This window comes from Abrus precatorius, unplaced genomic scaffold (assembly GCF_003935025.1).
Source record: "Abrus precatorius isolate BTA unplaced genomic scaffold, Abrus_2018 Scaffold10, whole genome shotgun sequence".
In the NCBI taxonomy this organism is placed as follows: Eukaryota; Viridiplantae; Streptophyta; class Magnoliopsida; order Fabales; family Fabaceae; genus Abrus; species Abrus precatorius.
In genome coordinates this window covers 681,151-698,087 of record NW_020874292.1, presented here as the reverse complement: position 1 = coordinate 698,087, position 16,937 = coordinate 681,151, and the positions used below count along the sequence as shown (strand labels likewise).

Sequence of the window (16,937 nt, the reverse complement as noted above, 5' to 3'; positions counted from 1 at the left end):
AAACAACTAGCAAGTACATTATATTTGGAAAATTTGGAAATGCTGAGGAAAATATTTGTATTTAATATCTTACCATACTTCCTATACAGTCGCTTGTTATAAAAATTATAAGTTAAAATGTACAAATAAAAATATTAGAGTTTTCAAACAAAACTTGTACTGTAACTTCTTCCATTATTTTTTAATATACCTCTACCAACTACCATCATGAATAAATGCATTACCTCAATATAGAAGCTTATTAATGTATAAAATTTTATAACTTTTAATCAAAATTTTTGTAAATAATTGAGTAATTAAACATTATTATTAGCATACTTTTCATAATTTCTAAAATAGTTTATAATTATTTTTTAATGAATACTCTGAAAACATGAATTAAGTAAATATTAATATTTATCATGTATAAATTTATATTATATATATCACAAAGCTCTAATAAAGGGCACGTTTGAATTGAATGGCAGGTAAAATAATCTGTGGAAGCCGCATTTATCAGAGACAAATCTCTGCTGTAAGTGACACTACAATCTGTACCATACAGCTGTTTTTCAGCCTTCAAATTCTGAATTCTGAAACCTACAATACCAATTGTAGACCTAAAAAACTCCATACAGGGTTCATCTCCCCAAACTAACAACTTTAATAAAAGCTAAATCACCAATATGTGCATATTTAGAATTCTCAGCTCAGAATATTAAGTGCCAATTTCAAGGAAGATAAACGATGGAATAAGCTAATCAACCCAAGAGAAGAATTTTGTACTTTGGTTCATGTTAATGTTCGTAGTAGCTGCCTCTTCACCTTTGTATATAAAGCGTGATTCAACATAGAAAGACAAAGGTAATGTTGGGTGTAGTGATTTGTTGGGATATTGATCTGTTTTTAAATAAACAATAGGCAAAAGGTAGAGACAAGTGCACATAAAAATAAATGAAAACAGACAAAGTAGTAAAGGAAACCAGGTTAGACATCCTAAGAAAACTCAAATTAAATAATAAGATAAAGTTAAAGATACAATGTTAGAAACCCCCCAAAGAAAGCTAAAATAATCGAAAAGAAAAAGTACACACACCTATTACATCTAATGAGTTACCTATTTTATCACGGTTACACCAACAACTTGTTTCTAAGAAAAAACAATAACATATATTCGTTTTCCTTTTTCTTTTATTTTTTTATGATTCAGAAGTGAAAGAAAAAACTTAACAGGGCAAATGAGTAAAACCATAATTTTTAATTTTCATTTTAAATATAATATATTATTTGAAAAAATTACTAAAATATACAGAAACACTGGTCTAATTTAGATTATTTTAATATTTTTTTAAAAGATGAAAACTCCACAGGGCAAGAAGAATGATCCCCATTCTCGATCTTAACGAGAAAGAAATTTCCAACCTTGAGATCTCAATGGGATAAGTCCCCAAATGGCCTAAATCAAAATGAGAGAAAAAATAAATAAAAGAAAATAAATGATAATTTTATCCTTTACTCACGAATCTGGATTGCGATAATAAATGTAGGTTCACATTGAGACACAGATTGAGGATATATTGGATGACGTATCAGTTAAAAATTATACTTGCTAATTTATATTATTATTAATTTTAATTAGAGAATATTAAAATTTAAAAGTTCTTATACACTGCAATCAAGTTGTCATTTTAACAAAATAAAAGGTAAATTTAAATTTTTTATCCACTCTTAATATTGTTTACTAGTAAAATTTACATTTTATTTCATCAATTATATTCATATTAATATTTTATTAAAAAAAATTAATTGATTAATAACACTTAAAGAATTCCAATATGTTCGAGAAAGAAAAATGACACATTTTTATACTAATTTTTTCATAAAAAATTGTTATGTGAATATTTTTTATTTAGAAAATAATTTTTTTCTCTAAAGTTTGTAAATATTTATAAATACAACAACAACTAAACCATATTCTATTAGTTAAATTCATTTACACAAATCATATAATGTCATTGTACTTATTGTAGGAATGATAGTAAAAACAACATATTTAATTACTATATTAATAAGATGTTTCTCGTAGTGTTTCGCCTACCTTATCACCATTCTAAAATTCTATTTATTTTTTATTTTTAATCCAATATATTTCATTGGAATGTAATTATAAAGATTTTTATTTTTATTTTTTTTATGGATTAATTTTATTATAGTAATTTCATACTCAAGGCTAATGGTGTCTTAACTCATATATTGTTAATCTTTTAAGTATCTGATAGAGTTGATCATTTAAAAAATTATACAATTTCATTAAATAAAACATAAAATATTTCTATAATAAATCTTGATAAGTGTCAAATTTTAGTAAATAATAACTTGAATTAGAGTACTCATTGTCTTTAATTAATTAAATTTAAATTTTAGTATCCTTTTAATTTAGAAGAATTTAAATAATCTATTTATTTTGACTAAGAGATAAAGATAGATATTTTTTTTAATTTTTTTATTTTTTATTTTACAAAAATTTAGAGAAAAAGGAAGGCAAAGAAGAAAGAAAATAAGTGAATTTGTCTAATTTTTGCTTAAATAAAGAATTTTTCACTTGAACGATAATATTTTTACTTAAACAAAAATTCATTTAATCACTTTTTAAAGAAAAAAGAAATAAAAGATAACGAAGAACGAGAAAAGAAAACTTAAAAAAAAAAGTTAGGGCGTTTTATGAAAAAATATTAGGACATCAATTTTTATCTTTTTGTATATATATATATTTTTTTGTTATAATAGTTATCATGAGTAGCTAAACTTTTTTTGGGATTTAATGTTATCTTCAACTAAGATATATTTTGATGATTTATATATATTTTTTATTTTTATAGATGGTGATTTTAATTTATTTATAATGTGTGATTTTATTTTGATCGACAATATTTTACTTTAAGATTTACGGTTAAGATAGAAAGCAATCTTTAGATCCAAATTAAGTAAAATTTATTCTGCATATTGTGATACTAGAGATAAATATCAATATATTGATGACTTTTTAATATTTATTTTTAATGTTAGAGAATTCATTAAATAATCAAAAAATCATATTCAATAAATATTTTTAGAAACTTGTTTGTAAAAAATCATCGTAAAAGAAAAATATATGTAGGCATTTGTATTTATAGGAGAGATTTTTCCATATTGAATCATTAGAATAAAAAAAAAGATAAATGATAAAGTTAAATCCCAATTTTTAATCTTTATATTTTAACATTTTTATTGTTATATTTTGTTTATGTTTATTATCTTAGAATTTATAAAATTAATTCATGAATATACGTGCAATTGTTTATATTTATTGTTAAGTATTTAACTAAGATAATAGAAATTTTAGGAATATCTATTCATCCATATGTAATTCGACAACTTAACCCTCATCGATTACACAATTAATTGGTATGTTTGTTAAAAGATACAAGCAAACTTATTCATATATGAAATACAAAATATGAGTGTGCATGAATTATAATTGAATTTTCATTTTTGGAGAAAAGAAAAATAATTTGCGTGAATTCTTATAAATTAGTTATGATGACACTCAACCTTTTTAAAATTAAGTGGACAAGACACATGAAACAAAGTGTATTGTGCTATCAGTTAAATTTAAAATTTAAAGAAGACGAATCACAAATCACTTGATGGATTAGATAGGTAAATAAAATAATTTTTCTCTCAATTTCAATCACTTAATTATAAAGTATTTAAATAATAGATATAAATAAATTCTTGTATTTTTACTTAAAAATTTGTGTAATACATGTATACGCATTAATAATGGAGTAAAATTCAATTGAAATAATTTAAATGCTATAATAAAATAATTGATCAAAATTAACTTAATCATGAAGATGAATAAATTGAAAATAATTTTATATAATAGTAATTTAACATTAGCTAATTAATGACATCAATAATAAATATTAACAATCATAAAAATAATTTAAAACATCATTTTTCATTATTAAAATACATATATTAATATGTCCCAACAATTCAGTGAATAATAATAATAATTTAAAATATCGAGGTGAACGTATTACAATACTTATTTACACCAAATAATAATCAATTTCTTCTCCAATACAAGGAAGTCAAAAGGTGCTCATATACATAGAGTATAGAGAGTGTCTCTCAAACTTCAAATCAAACAAAATGGAATTCAAGGTGACAGCTACTTTGTGTTGCTTGTCACTCTAATAAATTAAGCTTGAAATATCAAAATTCTAACCCAAATTGGAAATAAAAAGACATGGGCCAAAATCCCATTAATTAAAATTATTAAACAAAATTTGTGGCAACCCTTGGTGGGTTGCTTGTCGAAACTAAATAATTTTCATTAGTATTTAAAACAAAATTAAGAGTTGAACATTTAAGCACCACCGGATCCATACTTCTTTCCAAACACTATCACTTGCAACTTGTCATAACCAGCAAGCACACCAGCACCAGCAACAGCACGGAGGATGTTAGCACCAGCTCCCTTAAACAAGGACTTGGCACCCTCGTTCTTGAGGATTTGTGAAAATGCATCCATGGAGCTCTTATATTTGACAGCTTCCCCGGATGTCATCATCATCCTTCTTCTAACAGTGTCGATTGGGTATGATGCTAAACCTGCACCATTGGTGATGAGCCATCCAAGTGCAAAGCTAGCGAAAAAGCTATCCTGCAATGATCAAAGAAAATGACAACAGCTGTTAGCAAATAAAGATTTTAGAAGTTATTTAAAAGAATTAGAACATTCTATGCCCTATTTTGTGAATAATATATCAATTTAGGTCCTGACTGAATAAACAAAACTACAATAATAAGATAACAGCATTGTTCAATCACACACAAGTCATTGCAGCCAAAGTACTTGATCAAATAACAGAGACCAAAAATAACATATGACGAAGGGATGAAATCAACCTGCAAAGATCCAACAAGGAGAACTGGCTTGAGGGAATCATACATTCCAAAGTAGAGACCACGATACACAATGATTCCAACACAAGAGATGTTGAAACCACGGTAAAGACCAGCAACACCATCAGAAGCCAATGTCTTCTTGTACACATCAACAAGACCGTTGAATTGCCTTTCTCCACCCTTCTTCGCAGCCTTTGCATCATTAGCTAGACGGGTACGGGCATAGTCAAGGGAATACACAAACAAAAGAGACGAAGCACCAGCCGCACCACCCGAGGCCAGATTACCGGCAAACCATTTCCAATAACCATCCTTATCTTTCTTGAAGTTGAAAAGTCTCTTGAAATAGTCCTTGAATGCAAAGTTTAAAGCCTAGTAGAATTTGAATTACAAATAGAAAAATTAGCATCCCATACAACAAGCCAAAAGAATTAGAATGGACAAAGTAAAGTTGCAAAAACAACAATACTAACCTGAGTGGGGAAATAACGGATGACATTTGCAGTGTTACCTCTCCACAAGGAAACAACTCCCTCTTCTTGCATTGTTCTCTTGAAACAATCACCAATACCCTTATAAGGCTCAGAAAGTCTACCAGCTTTGATCATCTCATCCTGATTCTGTATCAAGAGTTTAACACGTTCTATGGGAGCAGCAGCAGTTTTGGACACAGCAGCTGAAACTCCACCCATGAGGAAGTCAATAAGGAAATGTCCCTTCTCAGCTGGAGCTGCAACAAAGACAGGAGAGACTGTTGTTGCAACACTATACACATCACTTTTAGCTCTCCATGTTGGCATCAACGGATTTTGCAATGCAGCATTTGAGTAATTCCCAAATGAGCACCTCTGGTTATACGAATGAAGGCTGGAACGAAGATGCAGTTGGCCTGCAATCTTCTCAACGATTCTAGGATGATGTTGGACCTGATCAACCATTGTGACTTTCCTGAACAAAACGGCTAATAAATTTAGGAATAGGACAGTAACGTAGCAGGAAACACAGATAACACTACTAATTCAAATAAACATTGAAAGATCCATCACAAACCCACTTCAGAAAATTAGAAAGAGAATGAGATTCAACTTACTGATCAAGCAGATTAATCCAAACTTAGAAGATTGAAAGTAGAGTTTGAAGATGGATGGAAGAGAGATTTGGGTGTTAACTTAATAGAAAATTGTGAGTGGCTGGGCGAGTTTGTTGGAAGAGAGAACCTCTCACAACTGCGGTTAGTGCGGGTTTGTTCAGGGATGAGAGTAAACAACGAGCAGTGCTTTGAACCCAACAAAAATGGCCATTGGTAGACCTGGTAAACCCATTACAAATGCGTCACATCTTTTGTGTTTGGTAATTTTAATTCAATAAATTTAGTTTTAAAATATTAAAAATAACATGTTACTTCTTCACTTCTGTTTATTGACTCAGCCTTACACGATGTCGTTTCATCCACATCCTGAGAAATCATTTGTCGTTGACATTGTGCATCGTTGGCATAATTCATCAGATACTGTATTGACGCTTGTTATCTCAGAACTAAAACGATATTTCTGAAAAATTAAAACACTTTTGTATTTTTAAAATAATAGAATGTATTTATTAATAATTATTTTTTAGAAAAAATAATAAAATTATAAAAAAATATATAAAAAAAAAGATATAGAAAATTTGTTACATATAAGTACAATTATTTTATTTAAAGTTCTCATACTTAAATTATATGTTTAAGAATATCGGAATGAAAAAATAAAAGTTAAAGAATATTCAATATGCTGTATTAAATAATTTTAGTGCTAAATAAATATTAAATAATTTATTAGTGATGATTTTGGTCTTTATTAAAAATAGTTCACGGATTGGATTAATTCTTAACAAAAGTGATTCAATTTAATTATAAAAATATATTAGAGCTTGATCTGGATTAGTTTAATTTTTAATCTAATATAAATAAAAATAGTTTAGATCAAATTAGATAATTCAAATTTTATAATTTTATTTTAAATTTCATTATATAAAAACAAATAAATTATTTTATTATATTATTTTTAATTTAAATTTATGTTTGTATAAAACATAAAATTTATATAAAAAGACATGATATACAAGAGTCTTTCTCAATTAATGTAAAATAAATAAACTAATATAAATAATAGCCCTGAAAGTTTGAATCATTTTAGGCCTATTGCTTCATGTAATGTCAGTTATAAAATTATAATTAAAATTTTGGCGAATAGAATTAGGAGATCTCTGTCTTTCTTTATCTCTGCTAATCAAACTAGTTTCATTCTCGGAAGGCAGGGTTTTGACAATACCCTAATTTTGCAGAAACTTGTTCACTCTTTTGAAAAAATGAAAAATAAGAATGGGTTCATGATTATTAAGATTGACCTTGAAAAGGCCTATGATAAAATCAAATGGAGTTTCATTGCTGATATTCTTCAATAAATTGGTTTTAATAATAAGACTTCATATCTTTTTAACAAATGTATTTCCACTTCTTCCATGTCTATTAATTGGAATAATGGCAGAACTTCTAGCTTTTAAGCCTAGTAGGAGAATTAGGCAAGGTGATCTTATTTCTTCTTATATCTTTGTGATGTGTATTGAGAAACTTACTCATTTAATTCAGGATAGGGTGAATGATTGTGTATGAACCCCTTTTTCTTTCAGTTCTGCTGGCCCTAAAATATCTCATCTTTTTTTTTTTTCCGATGATATCATTTTAGTTGCTAAAGCTGATAATCATCATGCTGAGATTATTAATTCTATGTTAAATTTATTTTGTGCAACCTCTGGTTTGTCTATTAATAAAGATAAGTCTTCTATTTATTTTTCAAAAAAATGTTCTTCTCCTTTAATTCAGGATATTAGTCTTATTTTAGGTTTCAGAAAGTCCATTCATTTTGGTAAATATCTAGGTATTCTCATTAGTCATCTCAATCCCTTTAAACATGAGTTTGCTTTTCTTATTGACAAAATCAGGAAGAAACTCTCAAGTTGGAAAATGAAGTCTCTCTCCTTTGTTGGCAGAGTGACATTGACTCAAGCTTGTATAATGAACATCCCTAATTATTTCATGCAATCCATAATTATTCCAAAAGTTATTTGTAAAGAAATTAATACAATCTGTAAAAAGTTTATTTGGGGTCTTTTAATGGTAAAAAAATGTCATTTGATTAGTTGGGAGACTATTTGTAAGCCCAAAAATGAAGGAGGATTAGGTTTTAGAAATATTAACCTTGTGAATCAGGTCTTTATTATGAAACTTTGTTGGAGGTTTATTAATACTCCTGGTGAATTGTGGGCTAGAGTCCTTAGTAGTAAGTATAAATTCTCCCCTGGAAAAGATCATTCCTTATGTATTAACCAAAAATCCTCCCCTTTGTGGAAGAGCATGGTGTCGGTCTGGGACTGTTTTTATAATGGGATAGATTGGATTTTAGGCGATGGTTTATTTATCAGGTTTTGGAAGGATAACTGGATTCCGCCTAATCAAAATTTATTAAGTTATGTTATTAAAGACATTCCTGATAATGAATTAAATGATCCAGTTGCCCTTTTTGCTGTTCAGGGGTAATGGGATTGGTAAAAAATTAGGAAATTTCCTCCTTACTCAGTTTTGTGAGTTGATAGCTAAGATCAATCTACTTGTTATTTCTAGTGGTCAGGACAAGATGTTTTGGAAGCTTTCTAATGATGGACACTTTTCAATAAAATCTGCTTACAATTTAATCTCCAATGCTAAGTCTTCCTTTTCTGAAAATTCTAATTTATTTAAACTGGTTTGGGATTGGGAGGGCCCTCGTAGGATTTCCACTTTTTTATAGAAAATTGCTCATGACAGGCTGTTAACTAATGTTGAAAGAGCTAATCGTAATATGGCTAATTCCTCTATTTGTTTCAGATGTCAGGCAGCTCCTAAATCTGTTAGTCATGTTCTCCGTAATTGCTGGGCGGCGACAGCTATTTGGAAGCAAATCCTTCCCCCTAATAATTAGTCCCCTTTTCTTAGTCTTGACCTTTCTAACTGGTTGACTTATAATTTGTCTAAATTGAACTTTCCTTTGTACACTGTTTGGAATAAACTTTTTGGTATTGTTGTTTGGAACTTATGGAAGAATAGAATTTGTGTTTTTTTTCAAAACAACCCTATGTCTAATGCAGCTCTTCTCCATAAAATTTTGCTTGATTTTGATTATTTCCTTTCCTGTGACAGGGATAATCAGAGAAAAAAGTATGGCATTTGGAGTAGATATAGTCTTGTTAAGTGGAAGCCTCTTCTTGATGAGCAGCTCAAGCTTAATGTAAATGGTGCTGCTTCTCAATCTATGGGGTTAGATAGCTGTGGTGGTTTAATTCGTGATGACAAAGGCATATTTATAACCAGTTTTTGGCTGAGCTTTGGGGTATTTTTTGGGGTCTCCAGCTTGTGATATCCAAAAATATCCATCTTATATGGATTGAATATGACTCCAAAGAAGTCATCTCTCTTATTTTAAATATTCAAGACTGTAGACATCCTTATTTCTCAATTTTTTGTAAAATAAGGAATTTGATTAGTGAGATTAAGCTTGTTAGAGTCCAGCATGTCTTGAGAGAAGCAAATCAATGTGCTGATTGGCTTGCTAAGAGTGGTTCTGAGATTGGGTTGAATTGTTCTACTTTTGATGAGGCTCTTGAGCATTTAGAACTTTTTTTACATCTTGACTCTCTTAGAGTGTTACAGCCAAGGCTGCTTTCCTAAGTTGTTGTTTGTGTTGGGTTTTTAAACCTTGTTTAATAGCCAAAAATAAATAAATAAATAAACTAACAATTAGCAAAAATAAATAAACTAACAAACACCTTCAATGATAAAACAAATACCTGAAAGATAATAAATAATATAATTTTGAAAGAAAAATTATAAAATATAATTTTCAGTATTGTATTTTTATAAATAAACTAATATCTTTTTTTTGTTGGACACATGCATCATTAAATTAAATTAAATTAAATTATTTAGATAAATAATTAAAGATATATTATATGTCTATTTTTAAATTTTATAAAATTAAAATAGACTTAAATTTTTAATATTACATATTTTATTAAATAAAATTAAACATAAATTATTAAAAAATAAATTTTGAAGAAATATATTAAAAATATATAACACGAAAAAATTATTTGACATGATGAAAAAATTAATATTAAAAAATACTCTTGTTTAAAAATTAACACTCAAATTAAATATAGAGGTAGATAATTATATAAATTAAGTAAAAAATTACTTTTATAAATATATATAAATAGTTGAATTCAAATTTAACTGGTTGTTTAAAATTAAATTCAAAATTTAATTATTTTTCAAGGTTGGAGACACGAGTATATTTTTTAGTTTTTTTTATTTTCAATTAATTTGACTTTTGATTAATTTGATTTACTTTTTTTATTTACATTGAATTTGTTTATAAACATACGTAATCCTTAAAAGATTTAACGTTAGTTACATAAATGCTTAAAAATGAAACATATCATTTTATTATTAATAATAAATATTTCATTATATTAAATAAAATAAAAATATTATAAATATTTAAATTAATTTCGAATTAAAAAATACATAATTATGAAAAAATCACTTAATATAAAAAAAAAATAGAACTCCCAGAACAAATTATATTAAAATTACTTATAAAAACATTCTTATTTAAGAGTTAACAGTTACAAATTATATATAAAAGTTGTCACCTATAAGTATTCCCATTGGAATTTTATTCCTTTGTCTCTCGTTCTTACTATTTTTTGGTGAATAAAAGAGTTAATATAGATTTCTTTTTGTCATGAACGAACAAGGTAGTGTAGACAAGTTATAGTATTGATAATAGGCCCAATAACATTGGAGAATAACCTAAAGGGTCATCGATGAGTTAAGAAAAAATAATTTAAATTTTTTTAATAAGAAATTATTATTTATAAATTTTAATTTAAACTCAAACTCAACTTACACTGAAGTTCACAAACTCAAAAAGGGAAGAGTCTTCTCTCCAAGAAGGTTATTCGTCTGCAGCATTTTGGTTATGTTTTAGAAGAAGTTTTTAAATTTGATAATTTTTAAAATAAAAATGATAAATTAAAATAAACTTACTATTTTAATTAATTAATTTTATGAATATTATATATTTTTATATAAAAAATGTATTACTAATATAAATAAAGGGTGTTCTGGGAGAAAATCCTGTTTAGTATTGAAAGCGTGCAGAAGATCAGACTGAATAATTAAACTACTATAAGTTTAACATCCTGGGTAATGATTAAAGCAAATAATTATTCAACTATTACAAATTTTAAAAATTTCTGAGAAATAGAAATAAACAACCAGTTTGATAAAACTAAAAAAAATACATGTTCAAGTTCTTCCTTCTTAATCCCATGTCTATTCGGTGCGTTGAGTTGATTTATGTTCTTGAGTTCTTGTTTCACATTTTAACTCTACTCTATGCTTGAGTGCGTTTCACCACATGTATATTAGGTTTTGAGATATTATAATTACAAAAATTTTATAAAATTTATTTTGGAACAAAGGGAAAGATTACAAAATATAGGGATAATCTGACGATTAATGTGATAGAAAAAGCTTAATAATAATAAAAAATATTGTTGGTAAGAAAATGTCATATTTATTACATTTCTAGATTTTGGGTTTTGAAAACAATCATACAATGTGTTATAGCATTGTTTTTAGTTCTTTTTTTTTTTTTGGCACATCTAAAGGAGAACATTTTTGGTATATATTTTTTTTATTTTAAGAGTATTTTGAAGATGCATGTAAATAAAAAATAATAATTATACATAATGTCAGTTTTTTAACATTCAAATGACATTTTTTGAATCACTGCATAGTTACTGCTCCAATACATTTTATTTTTTTTACTTTTCAGTCTTTGAAGCCTGTTGACCATTGTTAATCAGTTAATTATTTTTGTTTACACATTTTGTCCTCTTTTGCTTTATTTCACAATGTGTAATTGAATTACAATTGATGGAAAATCAGTTAAATAATTGATTTCGTATAATTATAACTTAATGCCATTAACTTTTCGATTACAACAATAATATTGATTTATTACATGGCTGCAGCAAATACTATTTCTAACATTGTCTGTTGTAGGAACTGTCGGTTACTGCGAGTAAAATAAGGTGAATTAGTTGAGATCTGGAGCATAAGTTGCACGCAGATTGGAGATTGAAAATGCATTGAGGGGTCAAAAAATGCTTTTAATGAGGAAACATTGTGGAAGTTATGTGCAGTCACATTTATAAATTAATGACATTATGGGAATCACAAGCACACATTTTTTTCACTGACTTGAAGATAATGACAGAAGCTGGGAACAGTGGCTGTGGCACCTCAATGCTGATTAATACGGCACATATGCACAGCATTTTGATGAAATGATTTTTCATGGACTGTTTCCTTTGTGAAGTCATCATTTATGGAGCCTTACAATGATAGTGGAAATGCATCAACTTAGTGGGGGGAGCATGGAAGCTTATTTTGGGGGCAGGCTTTTATGTTCAAATTACAAATATTTTTGATCCATTGAAATTTATAGTATAAGGTGTGTAAGTGGCAATTACAAGAAAGTTGTAAGGTCATATTCATATATACATATATGGTACTCAACATGTTGAAGGGGAACAATAAACAAACTGCACTAGTAGAGTGAATAGAAGTATGGCAAATACAACAATTTTTGAATATGTGATTCCTAATGTATCGAAGTTAAGGTCTCCTCTCACATGTGCTGTAAGGTGATGGTGAAGTTTCGAAGCTAATCAACTATTGAATCATATCTAATGATGGGGTGTGTTCCAAAAGGACTTTGGATATGACATTTAGATATTTTCTTGCCTTGAATTACTGTTTAAAGAAATGAGTCCAAAACATTTGATTAACTCTATTTCGGGATTGATTGATTTGGGGGGAGATAATGAAGAACAAGTATTGATAGAATAAGGTTGGTGTGCTTGTAAATTGGTGGTGTGGTGTAAGCGATGGAGAGGATTTAATGGAGCAGAAAGTTTCCTATCATTACAATTTAACAATGAACCCCTGGATATGGTTTTGGGAGCCAAGTATTTTCAACAACTTTAAGTGAAGCCAAAAGAGATTAGTCTCCTAGACAAGGGAGTCTACGATTTTTTTTTGTTCTCAGTGGCAATTGATGGTGTCTTTTGTCTATCAAAAGAGAGAAACACAAATCTTATACATAATGTTTTTGTTTTCCTCAGATCAAACTGAAAACATCAACACAGAATCTTGGGCGTCAGATCTTCATCCTAGAGTTCTGATTTGACGACAAACTGCACTAATTTTGCATTGCACCAAATCCAGGTAGATTAAGCCACTATGCTATTTGCTAAGTTCGTATTTAGGTATAGAAAGCTCACTTGTGTTCAAATAACTTCACTTAATTTCAAAATAAAACTTTAAGCTGTACCAGGTTTAAGTTTCAATGTGTTGGGAAATTTCTATTTGTGATTCCAACGGCAAGTTCCTGTACAAGGGAAGGAATATGAGCTAGAAAATGTTAATGTACTTTCCTCTGTTTAAGGCTTTCAGCATCTTCAATTGGACTCGAACTTCAATGTGTTTTAGAATTTTGTCACCTTAGTTGTGTATATCAAAAGTGGGAATAATTTCCCTGCAATGATATAAAGTTGTTGTGTACAAGAATTGGTCAAGTTGAAGTAACAGAAAGGATAATCTTTACTTTGTTATGAATCAATAATGGATAAGGTTCCCAGCCATTGGTAATAAGGAGAGGGAATGTGTGGCGGCCCCCATTGCCTCCAATAGGGCTTCTTCTTCAAACTTCCTAAGGGTTAAGAGCTTTGAAAAAAAGTCAATTTCTCACAGGATTTCCGGGATATGCCATTTATCTTTAAGGGCAGAAAGGGGTATATTGAATTGTGATTACTTTATTCCACTTGTGGAATTTTTATACCATCCCTTCACTTTATATTATATATTCCCAAGGTTTAGACAGAATATATCTTCACGATAATAATGCTCGTTATTCTTTTATTCCCTTATGGTATAATGAAATAATTCATGAATGGACTGCATTATCCTTTTCCTCCAAAAAAAATTACCACAAAAATAAAATACTGCTAGATTTGAATGTTTATTTTTGTAGGGGGAGGGGGTTTTGAGAGAGACACAGTCTGCTTTCACTGTATAATATTGCCTCTAAAACCATATCATATATGAATTTATAAACATTTAAAACATGAACACAAACATACTATAAATACATGATTAAAAATGATTATTTAAAAAAAAATCTTAAATAGTTGATAAATCTTACAAATAAGTAAAACCAACCACATGTATACATTAAGTTTATAGTCTTCACTTGATCAAATTTTTTTACTTACAATATTCAACTTCACTACTTATATTTAATTTTCAACAATAAATGACATGTGGGTTTTCATTTTCAAATGTTAGCTAGTTAGAGTGTGCTAAGCTCAGTTGAAGATTATAATTGGTTTAACATGTCTGAATGTAATATGGGGTTAGTTTCTTGTGTGTTTGGTGGCTCCACCTTGATAACAAAATGGCCTTGAATCGCATGGAAGGTGTCTCTGTCACCTCTGCACAGTTGCTCTAATTTCAAGGTCCATTTTCTGCCACACTATGCTTCTCCTAATTGTTCAAGAAAGTTTCCATCTGCTTTCACCTTTCAAAGAGACCATAGAAGCCGTACACGTTGCCCACAAAGCGATATATGTCTTTTGGATTTATACTTCATTCATGAAAATGAGTTTGGTAATTGGTTTCCCTTGCATCCCATGTTTCCAAATAAATTCGCTGCCTTTAATTCATTGATATATCTTCTTATAGCAATAAAAAATAAGTATAATTTTTCTTATAAATACTGCGAGGATTAAAATAATTTTATTGACAATACTAAATCTTATAGAAAAGTTACAGTTGATCGATAACAGTCGAATGGTGCTCTCGATTGGCCTATTTTAATTACCAAATGCATGAGTTTGAATCAATCCATGCATTAATTGGCTGCTTGACTCCCACTATTAGTATGTTTGGTTCATTAAGTGAAGGGAAATTGCACATTTTTTTAGGTCATTCTTGTAAGAGAAGAAAATTATTAATTATTTTACAACGAAGTTAACTTTGCTATTGAAACAAGATGTAAACTTGGCCATTGAATTTTTTGTTATATCTTGCTTAAGCTTATGCATTGCATGCCTTGAACTTTTTTAGTGACAAGCCTTGCCGGTGGAGGTCAACCACTCAACCTTTTTGTATGATGTCACTTAATTCTTTGAGAGCAATGCTGAATTTGTACACTTCTGCTCCTACCTCTCACTTACATCTTCAAGATACCTTAGAAAACGAGTGGGCTAAGCGTATTATCATAATTTAATTCCCTTGTCCAACTCAGTCGTGAAAATGGGGAACCATGCAGTCATAATCTTTGGCATTTAGAGAACTGTTTCGTTTACATTATTTTTTAGACAAATATCCTTAAGATATAGCAGTTAAGGAAAATAAAATAAAAATTATTAAAAGATGTTATTAACATATTTTTTATATGGTTAGTCTTGCCACATTGTTAATGCCGTATGATTAGGACATAAGGGCAAGTGTATCTATTAGGCAGGAGTTTTGTGTGCTGGATTGTCCTTTTTTTTGTTTTATTTATTTATGAGAGGGAAAAAAAGGTCATTCTTAACAAATGCATTATGTTCTCTTATTTTATTACTTTAAAAAAGTTAAATAATTAATGATAATACAATAAAAATGGCACCTAAAAAACAAATTAGTTAGGAATGCCCTTTACAAATCTTCATCAGAAAATTGCCTAGGATTTGACAGTTCGATGGAATGTTTATAATATATGGTAGGATTGGGACCCAAACTGAAGTTTGTGCAGTTCCTTAAGGTGACCAATTTTCTCTACGAGGGGAAGAATTTATCTCAGTCTGGTGTATTTGGGACCGTCTTACGTAGTATTTCTTTAGGGCCAAAAACGTTCATATTATCATGTTTTTTCAATAGATGAAGCCTTGACAAACAGAAGTAGGTTAGATACTGTTCTTGTTAGAAACATTTTTTAAGTTTCGGCAAAGCAATTATTTTCAGAAAATTTGGGGCCTCAAGTTAATGTACACGTAATAAAATTCCACGCCACTAACTTACACATTTCAATCTGTCCACAGACTTGCAGAATAGTAATATCTAGTGGCTTGAGGAAATACTACTACAAGCATTAATCATGAGAACTGAGAAAGCCAAACAAAGATAATGTAAAAGCCCTACGCTCAAGCCATTCTGCTGATAAAATTGCTTTACACTCTGCCTATATGATTGGCAACTGTAACTTTTGACAAAACAAATGGCTAGAAAAGGCAAATAAACAAAAGAAAAGTATAAGGAAATGTATATATAAAAAGGACATCGAATAATATATAGACAACAGAAGATATAACCATCTATATTTTTCTAATATCAACTTATAAAATTTACATTAATAATTCAATTCCATTAGACAAAGGTCGTAACGATTAAGGTAAACTCAACTCCTAACTATTTGTATATTAAAAAAAAAAAACAATCTATCGTGAACATAGAAACTTTTATGCTCCATGGCCCATGTCTTCAAGCTAGCTGGCTAATTAATGATGGATTCTGAATTTCCTTGAAGCATCATATGACGACATGAAACTTGAGAAAAACCATCATCGATAGTTGAACCTTTTTAACTAGGAAGCCAATATGCCATTCAGCATATGAATTGCACCATATTTGTTGGGGAAGCTCCAAAATACCTAACTTTGCCAAAGAAGCTCTACACTATATTCTGATTAATGCTTATAATTTTGAATTCGAATTCTAATAAATATAAATGAATTAAATGCATAAAAAAAAAACTTTATTACTGATAACAAACCTTTTATGTGTTAGATCAACTTCATTTCAGGCC

General features: G+C 28.8%; 1 protein-coding gene across 1 annotated transcript; it reads right to left on the bottom strand.

Annotated features, from left to right (window-relative positions):
• Window positions 1-4,396: 4,396 nt before the first annotated feature.
• Window positions 4,397-5,876, bottom strand: LOC113852781 (ADP,ATP carrier protein 1, mitochondrial-like). Its single transcript, XM_027483150.1, has 3 exons — window positions 5,412-5,876; window positions 4,939-5,310; window positions 4,397-4,693 (listed from the first exon to the last, which is right to left on the bottom strand). The coding sequence occupies exons 1-3, from the start codon at window positions 5,874-5,876 to the stop codon at window positions 4,397-4,399; spliced, it is 1,134 nt and encodes a 377-aa protein (XP_027338951.1).
• Between the last annotated feature and the right edge of the window lie 11,061 nt (window positions 5,877-16,937).

Bases quoted from the DNA above. Each gene is read 5' to 3' on its own strand.
- LOC113852781 (XM_027483150.1), bottom strand. From the start codon at position 5,876: ATGGTTGATCAGGTCCAACATCATCCTAGAATCGTTGAGAAGATTGCA. The intron at 5,311-5,411 runs GTTAGTATTGTT...AAATTCTACTAG, and splicing joins TCCGTTATTTCCCCACTCAG to GCTTTAAACTTTGCATTCAA. The intron at 4,694-4,938 runs GTTGATTTCATC...TGATCATTGCAG, and splicing joins TCCTTGTTGGATCTTTGCAG to GATAGCTTTTTCGCTAGCTT.